At 39.6% G+C, this 17,780-nt stretch overlaps 1 protein-coding gene across 2 annotated transcripts in view; it reads left to right on the top strand.

The window, feature by feature from the left end:
- The window catches only part of TOMM7 (translocase of outer mitochondrial membrane 7), a 37,174-nt gene extending 19,952 nt beyond the window's left edge, over positions 1 to 17,222 (top strand). The window contains exons 4-6 of one of the 2 annotated variants that reach the window (XM_030308089.1): positions 8,307 to 8,341; positions 12,597 to 12,645; positions 17,005 to 17,222. In XM_030308089.1, coding sequence (XP_030163949.1) covers positions 8,307 to 8,341; positions 12,597 to 12,630 — 69 coding nt within the window. In that variant the 3' untranslated portion in view covers positions 12,631 to 12,645; positions 17,005 to 17,222. Of the gene's footprint in view, positions 1 to 8,306; positions 8,342 to 8,602; positions 8,780 to 12,596; positions 12,646 to 17,004 lie in introns of those variants that run through there. The other variant, XM_030308090.1, reaches the window with a different exon arrangement.
- Positions 17,223 to 17,780: the final 558 nt, after the last annotated feature.

Here is a 17,780-nt window from a genome sequence, read left to right as displayed (position 1 = left end):
CATCTACAAAAAAAAAAAAAAAAAGAAGAAGGGGGGGAGCTGTGTGTTTTCGCCTCCATATGCACAGATTTCTCTGGAAGGATAGATACGAAACTGGTAACCATTGGTTTGCCTCCAGGGATTAAAATGGGCAGACAGAAGTGGGAGGGAGACCTTTTGTACCTTTAAATTTGTACCTTTTAAATTTAGACTATGTGAATTTATTTCCTTTGCAACAAAATAAAGGAAATTGAAAAAAAAATAAACCCTGAAATAAATTGCTTTTACCTTGTAATTTTTCCCCCTTTAAAATATTTAGTGGCTTTTCAGCTACTCTCTGGCTAAAATTCAGATTTCTTTACTTGACATTTAGGTTCTTTTTATAACTCGGTCTCATTATTTCCTGCCTGAAGCTTTCTGTTTCACCGACTGTGTTTTGTTTTCTCTCCTCATATCATGCACTTTTCTTTATTCTCTTCCTGCTCCCCAGCCATCAGAAATCATCTCGCTTCTGGGACATTGTCCCCCAGTGGTCCAGACCTCTTGAATTTCTCTCTCTTCCAAATTCCTATAATGTCTTGTCTGCCCTACACATCTGGCCCTTCACCCATATTCTCTTGTCAAGGGTATGCATACTCTGTCCCCAAATAAGATTACCAATTTCTTGTGGGTAGTGGCTGAGTATGTGAGTTTTCTGAAATTCCCCTTTCCTGGAAGAGTCTTACACTAGGTTGATGGCCCAGTGATGTTGACTAAATCTCTTCTTTGTAGCGATTTTATTCTATGCATATGTTTGCCTGATGTGCTTAAGAATTCCTGGCTGTATTGAGGCAATAAGACATTGTGTATCCATCCAAAAACACCCTAGCAGATAAAAGAGGACAAAGTATGAGTTAAAATTCAAGAAAGCACCTGGTGTTTGAATATTGATATATTTTTAAATATAACATTCCTGGAAAACAAGATACATGATAACATTTTTTTTTTTTTTTTTTTTTTTGCATTTTGGCTCATATGTTTGGATGCATTTTGGAAAACAGGCCCTATTTTCCTAGTAACCATGGTGAATTAATTAGCTTTTCTGATATGTTATGAACTGGTTCTTGACATCCTCATTTTCAGTAAATGGCAGAATTGGATTCAAGTCTTGACAGGTCAGATCAGGGAGCTACATGACTTCTAGCTGGTCATAGCAACAGATATTTGTTGGGTTCCTTCCATTGCAAAGCATTGTATTAAGACTTAATGGAGATGAAGTGTAAAATAGATTCCTCCAGGAACTTCCGCTTGATTACATGTTGCATCTGTCTGGCCCTTGCCCATTGATGGCTATGTAGTAAGTGTAGCCAATTGTCAGGAGGCTCTTCATAGGTAGCCTTGGAATTAGAGAAAAAAATGTATGAAGAAGATTGATCTTTGAATCTGAAACCCGTAAGAATGAGGAAGCAAACAACAAACAAACAGTAACAGTATTAGCTTATCTTTGATGAAATCTTCACTAGACTCTGTATTTCAGCTATATTGTCTCTTTATCTTGACAGCAACTGATTAAGGCGGGCACTATTGTTACCCACTTTTGCAGATGAGATAGGAGACATGACCGTGATCACACAGCTGAGTGATAGAGCCAGGATTCAAGCGCAGAGATTTTGCCCCTGGCTCCCTACGTTTAATTTTGACTTGATGTTATTATTTTCCCAAAGATTAGTCACACGGACAAGTAACTTACCAATATACTTGTCTGACTCTAACTAGATCATGAAATCCTCAAGTGGAAGGCTGTGCCTTATTTTCTTGTTTCTTCACACATAATTATCTATGGCACAGGTTTCTGGACATTGTCTGTACTCAATATCCCAGAATGGAAAAATGCATAAAAAACAACTGTGGCTTATAAATGTGATGTTAATAAGACTATGATACTCAGATTGAGTATTAAACCAACTATGTAGCAGGCAGTGTGAAGTGGTACAAAGAACATGAGTTTTGGAGGACTGGAAATGAGGTCTGTGGAGTGCCTGGCACAGGGAGGTATCTGATACATGGTACTTAGTTAATACAGTGATACTATATGATTTAATCTTTCTCACACACAACCCTGTTAGGTAGCGTGTTAGCTCAGGCTGCCATAACGGAACACCACAGACTGGGTGGCAACAGAAATTTATTTTCTCATAGTTCTGGAGACTCCTCCACATCCCAGATCAAGGTGCAGACAGGTGAGGCCTCTCTTCCTGGCTTACAGGTAGCTCCTTTCTCACCGTGACCATGTCCTCACGTGGACTTTCCTCTCTGCTTGCAGGTGGAGAGAGAGCTGTGGCATCTTTTCTAAGGACACCAGCCCTATCAGACAAGGGCCCCACACTTACAACCTCACTTAACTTTTTTTTTTAATTTTAATTTTATTTTTTAAAATTTACATCCAAATTAGTTAGCATACAGTGCAACAATGATTTCAGGAGTAGATTCCTTAATGCCCCTTCCCCATTTAGCCCATCTCCCCTCCCACAACCCCTCCAGTAACCCTCTGTTTGTTCTCCATATTTAAGACTCCCTTCAATTTTGTCCCCCTCCCTGTTTTTATGTTATTTTTGCTTCCCTTCCCTTATGTTCATCTGTTCTGTGTCTTAAAGTCCTCATATGAGTGAAGTCATATGATGTTTGTCTTTCTCTGACTGACTAATTCCGCTTAGCATAATACCCTCCAGTTCCATCCACATAGTTGCAAATGGCAAGATTTCATTCTTTTTGATTGCCAAGTAATACTCCATTGTGTGTGTGTGTATATATCTATTTCATATCTTCTTTATCCATTCAGCCGTCGATGGACATTGGGCTCTTTCCATACTTTGGCTATTGTTGATAGTGCTGCTATAAACATTGGGGTGAGGGGCGCCTGGGTGGCTCAGTCAGTTGAGCGTCCGACTTCGGCTCGGGTCATGGTCTCGTGGTTGGTGAGTTTGAGCCCCACGTCAGACTCTGTGCTGACAGCCAGAGCCTGGAGCCTGCTTCAGATTCTGTGTCTCCCTCTCTCTCTGGCCCTTCCCCTCTCGAGCTCTGTCTCTCGCTCTTTCTCTCAAAAATAAACATTTAAAGGGGCGCCTGGGTGGCTCAGTCGGTTGGGCGTCCGACTTCGGCTCAGGTCACGATCTCGCCGTCCGTGAGTTCGAGCCCCGCATCGGGCTCTGGGCTGATGGCTCAGAGCCTGGAGCCTGCTTCCGATTCTGTGTCTCCCTCTCTCTTGCCCCCCCCCGTTCATGCTCTGTCTCCTCTGTCTCAAAAATAAATAAAACGTTAAAAAATAAATAAATAAACATTAAAAAAAAAACATTGGGGTGCATGTGTCCCGTTGAAACAGCATACTTGTATCCCTTGGATAAATACCTAGTAGTGCAATTGCTGGGTTGTAGGGTAGTTCTATGTTTAATTTTTTGAGGAACCTCCATAATGTTTTCCAGAGTGGCTGCACCAGCTTGCATTCCCACCAGCAGTGCAAAAGAGATCCTCTTTCTCTGCATCCTTGCCAACATCTGATGTTGCCTGAGTTGTTAACGTTAGCCATTCTGACAGGTATAAGGTGATATCTCGTTGTGGTTTTGGTTTGTATTTCCCTGATGATGAGTGATGTTGAGCATTTTTTCATGTGTTGGTTGGCCATCTGGATGTCTTCTTTGGAGAAGTGTCTATTCATGTCTTTTGCCCATTTCTTCACTGGATTATTTGTTTGTTGTGTGTTGACTTTGATAAGTTCTTTCTAAATTTTGGATACTAACCTTTTTTCTGATATGTCGTTTGCAAATATCTTCTCCCATTCTGTAGGTTGCCTTTTAGTTTTGCTGATTGCTTCCTTCGCTGTGTAGAAGCTACTTATTTTGACGAGGTCCCAGTTGTTCATTTCTGCTTTTGTTTCCCTTGCCTCCGGAGATGTGTTGAGTAGGAAGTTGCTGTGGCCAAGATCAAAGAGATTTTTGCCTGCTTTCTCTTCGAGGATTTTGATGGCGTCCTGTCTTACAGTGAGGTCTTCCATCCATTTTGAGTTTATTTCTGCATATGGTGTAAGAAAATGGTCCAAGTTCATTCTTCTGCATGTCGCCATCCAGTTTTCCCAGCACCACTTGCTGAAGAGACTGTCTTTATTCCATTGGATATTCCTTCCTGCTTTGTCAAAGATGAGTTGGTCATACGTATGTGGGTCCAATTCTGGGTTCTCTATTCTGTTCCATTGATCTGAGTGTCTGTTCTTGTGCCAGTACCATACTGTCTTGATGATTACAGCTTTGTAGTATAGCTTGAGGTCTGGGATTGTGATACCTCCCGCTTTGGTTTTCTTTTTCAAGATTGCTTTGGCTATTTGGGGTCTTTTCTGGTTGCACACAAATTTTAGAATTATTTGTTCTAGCTCTGTGAAGAATTCTGGCCTTTCATTTAACTTTAATTACCTCCTTAAAGGCCTTATCTCCAAACCCATTTACTAGGGTCTTGGGGCTTCAACATCTGAGTTTGGGGGGAATACAGTTCAGTCCATAATAAGTAGTTACTTTTCCCATTTTACCAATGGGGAAATAGATATTCAAAGGAATGGTCCTGTTCTTCCATGAAGCCTGATTGTGTTGTCAGATATGTTGACTACTTGTATTTCTTTCCACGGGTTTTTTCCTTCTTACAACCAAAAAGAGCTCAACCACCGAATCCATCCATCCATCCTTCCTTCCTTCCTTCCTTCCTTCCTTCCTTCCTTCCTTCCTTCCAGAGAGAGAGAAAGAGTGTGTGCACAAGCAGGGGAGGGGGGGGGAGAGAGGAGAGAGAGAGAGAGAGAGAGAGAGAGGAAGGAGAGGAGAGAGAGAGAGAGAGAGAATCCCCAAGCAGTCTCCATGCTGTCAGCGGAGAGCCTGATGCGGGGCTTAAACTCACGAACTGTGAGATCATGACCTGAGCCAACTGAGCCACAAGGTGCCTTGCATCTAATCTTCGCTAAAGGTATTTTTTTCTAAGAAGAGTCTGTAGCATCTTTTCTTTGGATAGTGCTGTGAAACCCTGACAGTTTCCCCCCCTTATTTTCTCACCTTTATGCCTTCACCTCTCTTGTGGTATTTTATAATTAGATGAGACCACAGGGGTGATAATGTAATTGATTAGTTCCACTTTCTCTACATCACAGAACAGGAAGCATGACATAGCCAGGAGTGTCATGTCTTCCATTCCCAAAGCTGGGAATGGAAGGTTGTTTAGCATACAACAGACTCTAGATGGCATTATCTTGTTTCCCTCTCACCAGAAACCATGTTATTCTCCCTCTGAAGGCTGTGAACATTATAACTCGATATTGTGTACTTCATGGCTTCTGCGTATTCGTGTCTTCTACTACTTAATGTCATCTATTCTCTCTGTCTTATCAGTTTCAGTCAAATTGGTATTTTTTTGTGTCTTGAGTTCAAATCTCACTTAGAATCTGACTCGGTTCAGCCAGTCAAGCATACCTTTAGGTTACTGGCCAGCTTATGGTCTCATCACGTATATTACTCCAGTACAATGGAAACAGGTTTTTCATCTATCATGCCTTGAGGGAAATGTTCTTTGCGAATATACAATGACTTTTCTTCTAATGTTGTGTTTATGTCTCTTCTATAAGGCAGTCTAGTGTTATGGTTAACATCCAAGTTCTGGATTAAGAGTATCTGGGTTTCGCAGTGTCTGGGTGGCTCAGCTCAGGTCACGAGCTTATGGTTTGTGAGTTTGATCCCCACATCAGGTTCTGTGCTGACAGTGCAGAGCCTGCTCGGGGTTCTCTTTCTCTCCCTCTCTCTCTGCCCCTCCCATGCTCTCTCTCTGTCTCTCAAAATAAATAAATTTAAAAAACTTAAAAATTTTTTAATTAAAAAAAAAGTGTCTTATTTTAAACTCTACTTGTACCACTTACGAAGTATAACAAGCTTGGGGAAATTTACTTCACTTCCCTGGGCCTCAATTTCCTCATCTGTAAAATGAAGATGAAAATATAGCCTCTACCTCATAGAGCTGTGAGGATACAAAGTTCAGGTGGATGAGCCCTTAGCACAGGGCATGCATATAGTAAGTGCCTGGTAAGTATTAGTTATTTCTAATTGATTGAATATTTTTGCTCACTAGGAAGGAGAATGCCAGTTTTTTGCTAAGGATATCTCCAATTGTAAATTTACAAATGAGCTTTTAGATACATGCCCTGTGACAGATGAAGTAGCATGATTATTAAGGCTGTTATTTCCTGATGAAATTCATTCATCAATTTATAAGTGTTTATAAATACAGTCATTGGGAATATAAGATTAATTAGACAGAGTCTCTACCTGTGATCTACTTGGGGAGATAGGCGTCTAAATAATAATAAATCAACCTGAAAATGGTGGCACAGAGAAACAGAGAAAGTGTTCAACTTGCCCTACACAGGGGCAGAAGCAAGTCAAAGGAGATTACAGTTTGGAGGAGATACTTGATTGGCCCTAAATAAGAACAGGGTGTGGGAAAGCATTTCTGGCAGAGGGTAACAGCAGAGATGAGAGATAATATGATACTTTCAAGAACCCTGTAGGTTGTGCAATGGATCTTTCATCTTTTATCCTAAAGGCAATGTGGAGTCCTTGGGGGGGGTGTGCTTTTGTTTTAAAATCTACCTTTATTGTTTTCCTCTTTTGATAAAAGTCGTATGTGCACATTATGAAAAGACAAGTAACACACTACAGAGGTATATGCATGGAAACTGAAGATTTCCAATAATTCCTTCCCTTGTCCCCTGAAATAATTACTACTACAAAGAGTTTGGAGTATATTTCTCTATTTTTCTTTCTCTCTATGCACACAGTAACAAATATATGGTGATTATTATTATAATAGGAGAAGAATATCTTCTGTGTGCTTTTTATATATCTTTCAATGATTTAGTATTGAAGTTTTTCAGCAGGATATTAAGTTTGGAGGGAAAACTGGGGGTAGGGTTGAGGCGCCAAGGCTGGAGAAAGGGAGGCAATCTCTGCCTCAATAGATAAAGTTGAGTTTCTGGACTTATAAATACTCATCAAGGCCAGCTAAGTCCCATGCTCCCTATTAAGTTTTTTTTCTAATCATCTGAAATCACAATGCTAGCTCTCCCTCCTAAAACGTGTCCACTTTCCCCTCAGATGTGTATAATTTACTATGGAATTTAGCACATTCACATTGCATTGGAATCATCTGTTTACTCGTCTTTTCTACTCAAACATGAAATTCTTAATGGCAATGCCTTTAAACAAAATCTTATATACCTAGTGCCTAGCATACAGTAAGGCTCAATTAATGTTTGATGAAGGCAAATGACGTTGGTTTTGTTCAGCCCCAACTGGCAGAAATATGATATTAGGCATTTGGATAAAAAGATTAGAAACAGTTCCCTTGTCTGTAAAATGAGACCTGTAATATATATTTTTTTCTTTACAAGAATTAGTAAAACAAGTTTAATGCAATGCAATCTTAAATTCTTTTAAGGATTAAAACCCACTATTATATTTGAAACACTTAACACAGTGACAGGTGTAGTAGTCACAGGTTATTGTCATGAAGATGAGCCAAATACAGGAAAAGCCATAAAGGCAGGGGGAATTTTCAGGTGTCATTGGGCACCTTCAGAGTTTGACAGAAAATGTCATAATGTATCTTGGGGATAATCTAGGAAAGCCTTCAGGGACAAGGACTTAGAAATCTCCTACAGCCTTAGAAATCCAGAAGTCCTGGAGTAGGATCAAAGTTCAAATAACAACAGAGGTCAGTCAGGAAGCTAGTGAAAAAAAAAAATTGGGAACACTGGCTACACATTAGAATCACCTGGGAAACTGATGGCAAAGCAATGGGCCAGCTCCTATCCTGAAGTAATCAGAATTTCCAGGAGTAGGTCCCCAACACGAGTATGTCTTTAAATTTCTTCAGGTGAGTCTAATGTGCAGCCAGGGGTGAGATCCACTGCAATTCTAAAACCAATGAGGGCAAGATAGGTGAACAGGTGTGTCATTTCTCACTCCTGCTGATTGTTGCACTACTATTTGCCAGCTTCTTTGTGAAGTTACCCAAATTTAAAAATGTTGGCAAGTAATTTATAATGTTAAAACAAAGAAGAAAAACAACGAAACACCGCGGAATCAAAGAAAACATGGATAGTGGCCCAGTTCATAACCTCCCTTGCAGTTCAACCTGCGGGTAGAAGAAACAAACTGACACTGAAAGTGGTTATTAACACTTTGCCCAAGACTGCACAGCAAGTCAGAATGGGAGTCGGGACTAAAACATAGTCCTTTGGAATTTAGTTAATATTCCTTCTTTTTCAGGAGAGGAACACTTGGAGGTGCACAATAAAACATGGGTAAGGATAAAGTGCGTTCCAGGCTGAAGGAAGCCCCAAAGCACTGCCTCGGGCATCCCACAATCAGCAAACCCCGGCAATTCCTAAAATGTAGGAAAGTAAAATCAGAACTCCGGGGGGGAGGGCGGGGAAGAACCAGACACGCATGCGCCGTCCACAGGTAGCGCCGCGGAGGGGCGTCTTGTCTGGACAGGCGATGAATTACGACCTCTGCTGGCGGCGTCACGACTTCTGCCGTAAATGCGGTGTTTGGCGCGTGCGCGTCTTTCCTTTTCGGAGTCCCTAAGCTGCTGCTCGCGTTGAAGTGTTCTCAGTTCGCCGCTCCGGCTGTCGCCATGGTGAAGCTGAGCAAAGAGGCCAAGCAGAGGCTGCAGCAGCTCTTTAAGGGCGGCCAGTTTGCCATCCGCTGGGGCTTTATTCCTCTCGTGATTTACCTGGGTCAGTAGGAGGAGAACCTGGAAGGAGACGGGAGGGAAGGGTATGCGGAGGCCTTGCCTCCATTTTTGGCTTTCTAGGGCGGGAGACAGAAACCGGACCACGCCGTGCACGTCCTTTTGATGTTGTCTAGTCAGTGGGGTCGGTCTAACCTGAGTTCAAGTTGTCTGTCCTTTACTGTTTTTTTTTTTTAATGGTCTTTAACAAGTTTTTTAAATTCTCATTCTGTTTTTACATCTATAAAATGGAGGTGACCTATCTTTGAGGATTGTTGGGAGAGTTAGACGACCTGAGATATTTGAAAGCGACCACTCATTCTGTCATTAGGTGGGTTTTCCCGGCATTTGTCCTCAGTTCTACAGGTGGTCCTAAATAGAAAGAGGCCTGTAGACCTCGTGGATATGCCCCGTCTTGAAGCATGATTATGACAATAGTTTTTGCTTTCTTAGTTGCACAGTGAAGAGTTTGGATGATTTTTGTTAGGATCGCATTTTATAGGTGAGGGAATGGAATCAGAAATTTCTTTCGGAAGGACACACAGCTGTTAAGTGGGGAACTATGAACTCAAGTAATGGGGTATCAAGGCCCGTACTTTTTTTTTTTTTTTAATGTTTATTTATTTTTGAGAGAGAGTGCGATTGGAAGAGGAACAGAGAGGGGGAGACACAGAATCAGAAGCAGGCTCCAGGCCCCGAGTACAGAGCCTACTGGGAGATCATGACCTGAGCTGAAGTCTGAGGTTTAACTGGCTAAGCCACCTAAACACCCCTTCAAGGCCCATACTCTTAACCACTGTGCTGTACTGCAAGCATTTAAGTACTTAGACAAATATTGACACCTAGGGCTGTACATTGGGACTTTATCCTATTTCTAGTCTTGGATAGTTTTTTGTTTTTCTGGGGTTTTTTGTTGTTGTTGTTTTTTTGAAGTATAGGTGATACACAATATTACTTTCAGGTGTACAGTGTGGTGGAAAGGAAAGGTTCCAGCTCTATCAGTTGAGCATACAGTTTGATATTTTCTAAAACTCAGTTTCACACTTTTAAAACCCTGTGATTTTAACAAGGTGCTGCTTCCTGTTTGTTTTAGGTGTCCTGCATTGTTCAAGATAAAGTACATTCACTCTTAGTCTTGACAGCCTTTAATTTTGCTGGATGTTTTCCAGGTAGCTGTCACTCCCATTTCCCCATGCAATGTAAACCTGCCGGTAATCTGGGGATACTTTGGTATAAAGACTTAAAAAGATCTTTTTCCTACCTATTTGAATGTTTTTTTGTTTGTTTTTAAGCATTATTCTGGAGTTTAGCAACTTTGTATAGGTGTCAAGGATTAGAACACATAGTTGTGATAGCCTGCTCTTACAAGCTGTGTACCCCCTCTTTCTCTGCCCCCCCCAACTTTGATTTAATGGTAGAAGGACCCAGTTTACTTAGTCAAACACTAGGACGAGCTCTCCTTTTAGCTAAGAAAGTTATGAGGACTTAGGTCCTTCCCCTTCTTTGTGCCTCCTTTTTCCGTTGATGCATGTAGGGAGTCCTTTTTTTAGCTTGCACTTTGGACCCTCTGATTTCTTTGCTCCTCTATAAATCTTTACATCTATCTTTCGCTCCTCCCTTTTTTGTTTTGTGGTTCCTTTTCTATAGCTAGAAAGTTGTAGCTGGTTGCTACATTCTCTGTATCAAGGGCTTTGGTCGGAAGAGAATGCTTCCCCTCCCCCCCCCTGCCCCCCCCCCCCCCGAGTTTATTTTTCCTATTGTGCCCACTGGAGGTATTCTCTTTCTTAGCACTGCCATTATGATGATTTTTCACCCTAGCTCCCAACTCAGGTTGACAGTAATGTTAGAGCTATCTTTTTAGTAATTCTTCCTTGTTAATCATTGTCTTTTTCCTTTCACTGCGTAGAAATTTAATTTTTTCTTTTCTTTTTATTTTTTTAAATTTATTTAATTTACATGCAAGTTAGCTTATAGTGCAACAGTGATTTCAGGAATAGATTCCTTAATGCCCCTTACCCAATTAGACCGTTCCCCCTCCCACAACCCCTCCAGTAACCAGTTTGTTCTCCATATTTAAGAGTCTCTTATGTTTTGTCTCCCCCTGTTTTTATTTTTGCTTCCCTTATGTTCATCTGTTTTGTATCTTAAAGCCCTGATAGGAGTGAAGGCATAAGATATTTGTCTTTCTCTGACTAATTTCACTTAGCATAATACCCTCTAGTTCCATCCGTCTAGTTGCAAATGGCAAGATTTCATTCTTTTTGATTGCCAGGTAATACTTTATTGTACATATATACCACATCTTTATCCATTCATCCATCGATGGATATTTGGGCTCTTTTCATATTTTGGCTGTTGTTGACAGTGCTGCTATAGAAATTTAATTTTATGTCCAACCTAGTTCCCAGGCAGTTTCTTTTTCTTCTCCCCCTCAGCTCTCAGTAAAACCTAGAACTGTGGATTGAATTTAGGTTTAAACATAACTTTTAGGGCTTCAGGGAGTACATGGGAATATAGTGCCATAAAATAGAACAGTGGCATGATGATAATCTGTTTAGACATTAACCAGTAGGAAGATTTTAATGAATTACCTATTGGAAGACAATTCTCCATGGTGTCTTGAATTTCTACAAATTTTGTGAGCAGGGATTCTGACCACCTTTTGTTCCATATTTTTAAGGATGTTTGTGGAGTGAACAGCCTTGGAAAACAGTATCTCCTTTTAGAGCAAAGGGGAAGCAGTGCTCACTACCCATCACAAAAGATTGTGTTTCCCTAAACACAGGGTTCATCTAAAAATGATGATATTCTGACTATAGTTATTGCTAGGAGTAATGAACTGTCCTTTGTTTTTGACTCACGATCTTGTGTCTTCTACCAGCATCTGTGAAACTGGCAGGCTAGTTTGTTGTCTTGAAAATGGGGTAAAATTTCATACCACTCACAGTTCTTGATGCTTACTTTCATTTTAATCAACAAATTAGATATATGTTATCCAGTTAATAAATATATTTTAAATGGTAGCAGGTTTATTTGATCATACTTGTAACAAGAGTGTTGACTTAATTAGATTGTTAAACAATAACTTGGTGTTTTTCCTTTTTATTTCCAGTCTTTGCTTTATAAAAAGAGGTTTATCCAAAAGAGGATAAAATAAGATATCCTCAATTGTTTTTTTAAAAATTGAGTTTTTTAAATATTGTTTAAAAAAAATCTTTAAAAGAAAGCTGAGCCTGGGTTGCTCAGTTGGTTAAGGGTCTGACTTTGGCTCAGATCATGATCTCCCAGTTTGTGGGTTCAAGCCCTGCATCAGGTTCTGTGTTGACAGCTCAGAGTCTGGAGCCTGCTTCAGATTCTGTGTCTCCCTCTCTGCCCCTCCCCCTCTGTCACGTGCACATGCTCTCTTTCTCTTTTTCTTTCTCTCTCTCTCTCTCTCAAAAATAAACATTAAAAAATTAAAAAAAAATTCATTTTGTTCTTTGTAGTCTTTTACCCAGTATGATGGTAGTTGTGGCACCTTTTTTAAGTAAAGACTAATAATGAAAGTGCGTTCTAAGGGCTACGTGCTAATTGTGTATATAATAAGGATAAGGTTATTTGTCCTCCTTATTGGTTAGTCCTGGACATAATCTCATACCCTAGTTAAGACTCAAGACTTCTATAGCACACAGGTAAATTTAGATGGTGCTAGTAGATATGGATATCATTCTAGCCTACCCTAGGTTGATTTGAAAAGAAAAATTCTTAATTACAAATGTTTTGTCTGCTACGGTTTTAATTGCTATTTATTCTGTTTTTCTCTCCTCCTCCCCCTTACCCTCCAGGATTCAAGAGGGGTGCAGATCCTGGAATGCCTGAACCAACTGTTTTGAGGTACTGCTCTTACAAATAAACATTGCAGGGCAAATGTTCATCTGTTAGCACTGAATCACTAGGAAGCAAGAGTTGTAGTGGTAGGCATTGTAAATGGAGCTGTACTAGTCAGTACAGTTTTGGGCTGTTGGGAAATTGCAGCAGTTTGTAGACCAGTCTAGCTTGTGTTATCAGGTAAGTACTTTCTTTCCCCTTCCTAATTTGATTTTACTATACTGTGTTATAATCGTAATTAAATGTATTTAAAAGAAAAAGAAGTAACGTATCATCCTACCACTTTGAAAGGTGAATAAACTTTTTAATTAGCCATATTTCTATTTTCATTCAGCCTTTTATGTCATTTTAACAAGAATACATAGGATTTTATTTTCTTCACCTAAAATTACAATTGATGTCTCCTATTTTCAACTTGTTGATCACTTACCATTTAGGTTTTCAATTTTCAGTAGTTTATATAATAGTATAGTGAACGTTTTAAGAAAGATTTTATAGATTTTGATTTATTTCCTTATAATAAATTCTCAAGGGAGTAAGTCTAAGTGTATGAACATTTATGGCTCTGAAAATGCATTGTCAAATTTCTATGTCAGAAAGTCTTGCCAGTAGTGGATAAGCACTTGTGAAAACTTCACATACCCACAGTATACATGTTTGTGTACTCACAAACGTATGTATATGTTCACACATGAACATACATATATACATCTTCTGTATACAAGTGTGTATTTATATATAAAGGCAGAATCTGTAATAGGCAGGTTTGCTGTAACGGACTGATAATTTGTGGCACGATGATGACCAGGGCCTGTCCAGGTGCTGTGCGATTTCATTTTGACTTTCTGTCTTACGGATATTTCTTGTGGATTGCTCTAACAGACTTTTCACTGGCTATTCTAGGTCTTCTGTTTCTTCAAACTCCTACTCTAAGCCTTTTTTTTTTTTTTTTTCCTAGAATGGTCAGAAAATAATAGTAATATCTCTAACAGTCACCTACAATGCATTAGCCACTGTTTTAGGTGGTTTATATACAGTGTCTGTAATTGTCACTTCAGTACTTGAGAGCAGGTCACAGAGTCGGTAGGTGGTGGAGGGTGTCGGTCTCCAAAGCCTACACTCTTTCCACTGGGCCATGTGGGCTCCCCCAGATAATCTTACCACTTTTCTTAGCACACTGCCATCTGATAATGAATTTCCTTCATCCCCTCTACCTTACCAGCCTCTCCTTTCTCACCGGAAGGGGTTTTTCTTATAAGTTTCCACTGTATATGCCCTCAATTTGTCCATTTCTGCAGTTACTCTCTTCTTCCCTGATAAAGTTCTTCAATAAATGGTCTTCACTGCTGTTTTTCTTCACTTTGCTCTCCCTTTAACCATTTATGGTTTGGCTTAAAACTGGTTTCAAGTGGTCCCCACGAAGTTGTTTTTTTCTTAGCCTCTACATTTTGAACTATGAAATGGGGACTTGAGGTAATGTATCTGCTATTTACTAGCTGATTGAACTCAGACCAGTTATTTTCACAGGGAAATACTAACTACCTTAGGAAGCATCAGAGATGGGATTGCCTGCTCATGCTGTGTGAACATTTTCCAAGTACTGGAAATTATCATCAAATACCTTTTCCCAAGAGGCCATTAACTTTTCTAGGGTGATGTTTCCTCTATATAAGTTGTGTATAATATTTGCTTCATAAAGTTTTCATGAGGATTGAATAAGAATATTGTATATGAAGTATGAGTACTTGGCAAGTAATATGTAAGCAATATACTGTTAATAATTTTTAATCTTTTCTGTGTCATCTTCTTTACTTCAGTTCTTTATCATGTGAGAACTTGGTCTAGCACAAGCTACTGCATGCTTCCCAGAATAAACTATATTTTTGTGCCTTTGCTCCAGTGCTTGTGCTCCCTCAGCCTAGAGTGCTCTTTCCCTTGTTTCCACTTGATGAAAATCTATGTCTAGAAAAGCCCAGTCTCAAATGTCATCACTTAAATCTTTTCCCCCTTCTCCTAGCTGAGACCTCTCCATTTTTTTGCATTCCCATAATATTCTTTTGTGTGCATGATTCTCTGCCTTATATTATGCTTGTTGCTTATTTAAAGTACGTTTTGTCCTATAAGTACCTAAAGTAGTTGTCAACGAGAGTCGAATTAATTAAATGACGCTGACCTCTTAGTGGCTTTTTGGATAAGAATTGATGTAGGATTGCTCTTGTGGTAGGACTTTTAGAATGGATCTGCAAGCTGGGATAAAGCATTTTATGTGCCCCAGGTCAGGTGATAGAGGATCCAGAGATGGGAATAGAATGTGCTCTTCTGTTGTACTTCTTTTTGGCTTCAGTTGTCCCACCAAGAGTTGACCCTTCACAGCTACCACAGTCTGGATGAAGCAACCAGCCCCTGCTCTTTCATTTCTTCACCATGTGTTGCCTTAGTGCTCCTCTCTCTCTGCTGCTGTCTCATTCTTTTCTGTCATTAGGGACGTCTTCTGGTTTCCTTCCAGGGGTATTTGTGATTTAGATAAGAATTGGTTGAGGGCCTGAAAAGGGTTATTCAGTTAGAGAATTTCATATACCGTGCTGCTTGTGCTACGGAGGTCGACAGAGAGACCTTCCTGGGTTGCCTGTACTATACCCTGAAAGGAACAGAATTAGCTAGGATTTTTATTAATGTAAATGTTTTATTAATATAAAATTTGTTCATTAATGTCAAGTTTATATATAAATTTATTATTTTTTTAATGTTTATTTATTTTTGAGACAGAGAGAGAGCATGAACAGGGAAGGGGCAGAGAGAGAGGAGACACAAAATCCAAAGCAGGCCCCAGGCTCTGAGCTGTCAACACAGAGCCCGAAATTTATTTGTTATAATGCTTATATATAGTTCATGATTTACTGGTCTGTTTCCCTTGCTAAGTTATAGGGTTCCTAGGGATTAGAACCATATTTATTTTAGTGTCCTCTTTCACCCAGATGGTGCATTATATGTGGTCAGCAAATGTTGGTTGATAGGAGTCTATATTCAAAATGCAGTACTTTAATAAACACAGAGCAGTAATGAGTAAAACACTTAGGCAAAATATATGAACACTGAGGTTTAACCAAGAGGATCATTGTTCCCATTATCTGTGTAAGGCCAAGGAAGATTTTCTTTTCTCTTTATTTTGGATACTCCTTACCATAGAGGAGGAGCCCTTCATAGTTGAATAGTTTTTTGTTTTTTGTTTTTTTGATTTTTTTAACCTTTATTTATTTTTAAGGGACAGAGACGGGGCATGAACAGGAGAGGGGCAGGGATAGAGGGAGACACAGAATCTGAAACAGGCTCCAGGCTCTGAGCTGTCAGCACAGAGCCTGATGTGGGGCTCAAACCCACAAACTGGAAGATCATGGCCTGAGCCAAAGTCGGATGCTTAACAGACTGAGCCACCCAGGGCTCCCTTGAGTAGTTTATTTTTATATCTTAAGTGTATGCAAAAATCCTTGGGGCTTAATGGAAAATTTTAATACACTTTTGAAAATTGGAAATAGATGCATGTTGGTTTTTTTTCCCAGGCAAAGGGAAATACTTTTTAAAAATAGAATGTTCAAGTTATCATTTTGTAATGTGATTTCATTTAATGTGACATATTACTAGAAATCACATTTTTAATCAGCAAGGCATAGAAATAAAACATCTCAACAAAAACAAAACAAAAAACACCTTTTGTCTTCCTCCAGAATCCTCTTAGGAAATAGTTTAGAAGTTTGGGCAAGTTAGTGGCTGGAATGATTGAGGTAAGAGTTAGTTGAGGCTGAAATGGAGGCTAATAATTGCCCCTGGGATTTGTGTGGTACAAAGGTTAAGAGCACCTGGGTCACATCCCACTCTGCTGCTTAAGTTAGGTAACCATCTCAAAGCCTTGGTTTCCATGTATTTAAAATAAAGGTCATAATTGGGAGTTGGAAACTTTCCACACAGTAGTGACCCGTAGAAAGCATTCAGTAAATGTTATTTTCAGCTTTACTGAGATGGTATCTAATACTGATGCCATTTTATATTGTGGATTCATCAGTCCTTCATGTTAATGAAAATCATGAGTCATTTATCTTTTGATTGATCTCAACTTGTTTTCCTCTTTGTTTATAATAGGTAACCACACTGAAAAGTAGCAAAACTGTGTTTCTTTAAATATATGTCTCTATGTTTGATTTTTTTTTTTTTTTTTTGGCTCGGTGAGATTGATCCTTGTCTTAAAGTATCTCTGAATTTGATAGACGAGTAAACACAAACATATATGTATAAAATCTTCTAGTTCTTAAACTATGTTCAAGTTTTGTACTTTGGGGTTTAATTTATTTCTCCTCTTCACAAACATTTTAGCTTACTTTGGGGATAAAGGTCATCTGGATTTGGAAGCAATCAGTGAACAGGAACAACATGGAAGGTGTGCACTCTGGCTGGGATGAGAGATGGGACATCGTTCAGACATTCACCAGTTGAATGGCACAGGGCTCTTCTCAGATGAATCGGTGGCAGTGGAACCTCTACCGACTTATTTATCATAGACTGTATCTAAATAAATGTTTTTAACAATGTTATGTCTTGAGTCCTTATTGAATTGAATATAATGGACCACTAGGTAAAAATTTAGCCTTTTGTACTTTTTCTAAACAGTGAATCTATATATGTGTCTAGATGCTACCTTGAAAAATGAAACTTTCGGGGCACCTGGATGGTTCTGTGGGTTGAGTGTCCAACATTTGATTTTGGCTCAAGTCATGATCCCAGGGTCGTGGGATCGAGCCCTGCATCCGGTTCCCCATTCAGTGTAGAACCCGCCTGGGATTCTCTCGCTCGTTTCCTCTGCCCCCTCCCCTGCTTGCTCGCTCTCTTTCACTTTCTCTCTCAAACAAATAAATAGAACTTTCAAGTTCATTCCTGGCCATTCACTTAACAAGGGGATTCCACTTTCCTTTTGCATTGAATGAATAACTCCCTCTGGGATGTTCTAAGGTAGTAAAAGTAGAAACAGTTCTCAGTTTTGTGACAAAATGTCCCTATTTCCTGCACTTCATTGAGGTAAAGTTGTCATCGAAAGAAATAGGGGTTCTGTGTCTCTGTTGGTAGGGGATGCGAGTGGCTCTGGGAGTTGTGTG

Source organism: Lynx canadensis, chromosome A2, assembly GCF_007474595.2.
Source record: "Lynx canadensis isolate LIC74 chromosome A2, mLynCan4.pri.v2, whole genome shotgun sequence".
Lineage (NCBI taxonomy): Eukaryota > Metazoa > Chordata > Mammalia > Carnivora > Felidae > Lynx > Lynx canadensis.
Note: the sequence above shows the minus strand (reverse complement) of the source record. Positions and strands in the feature narration are given on the sequence as shown.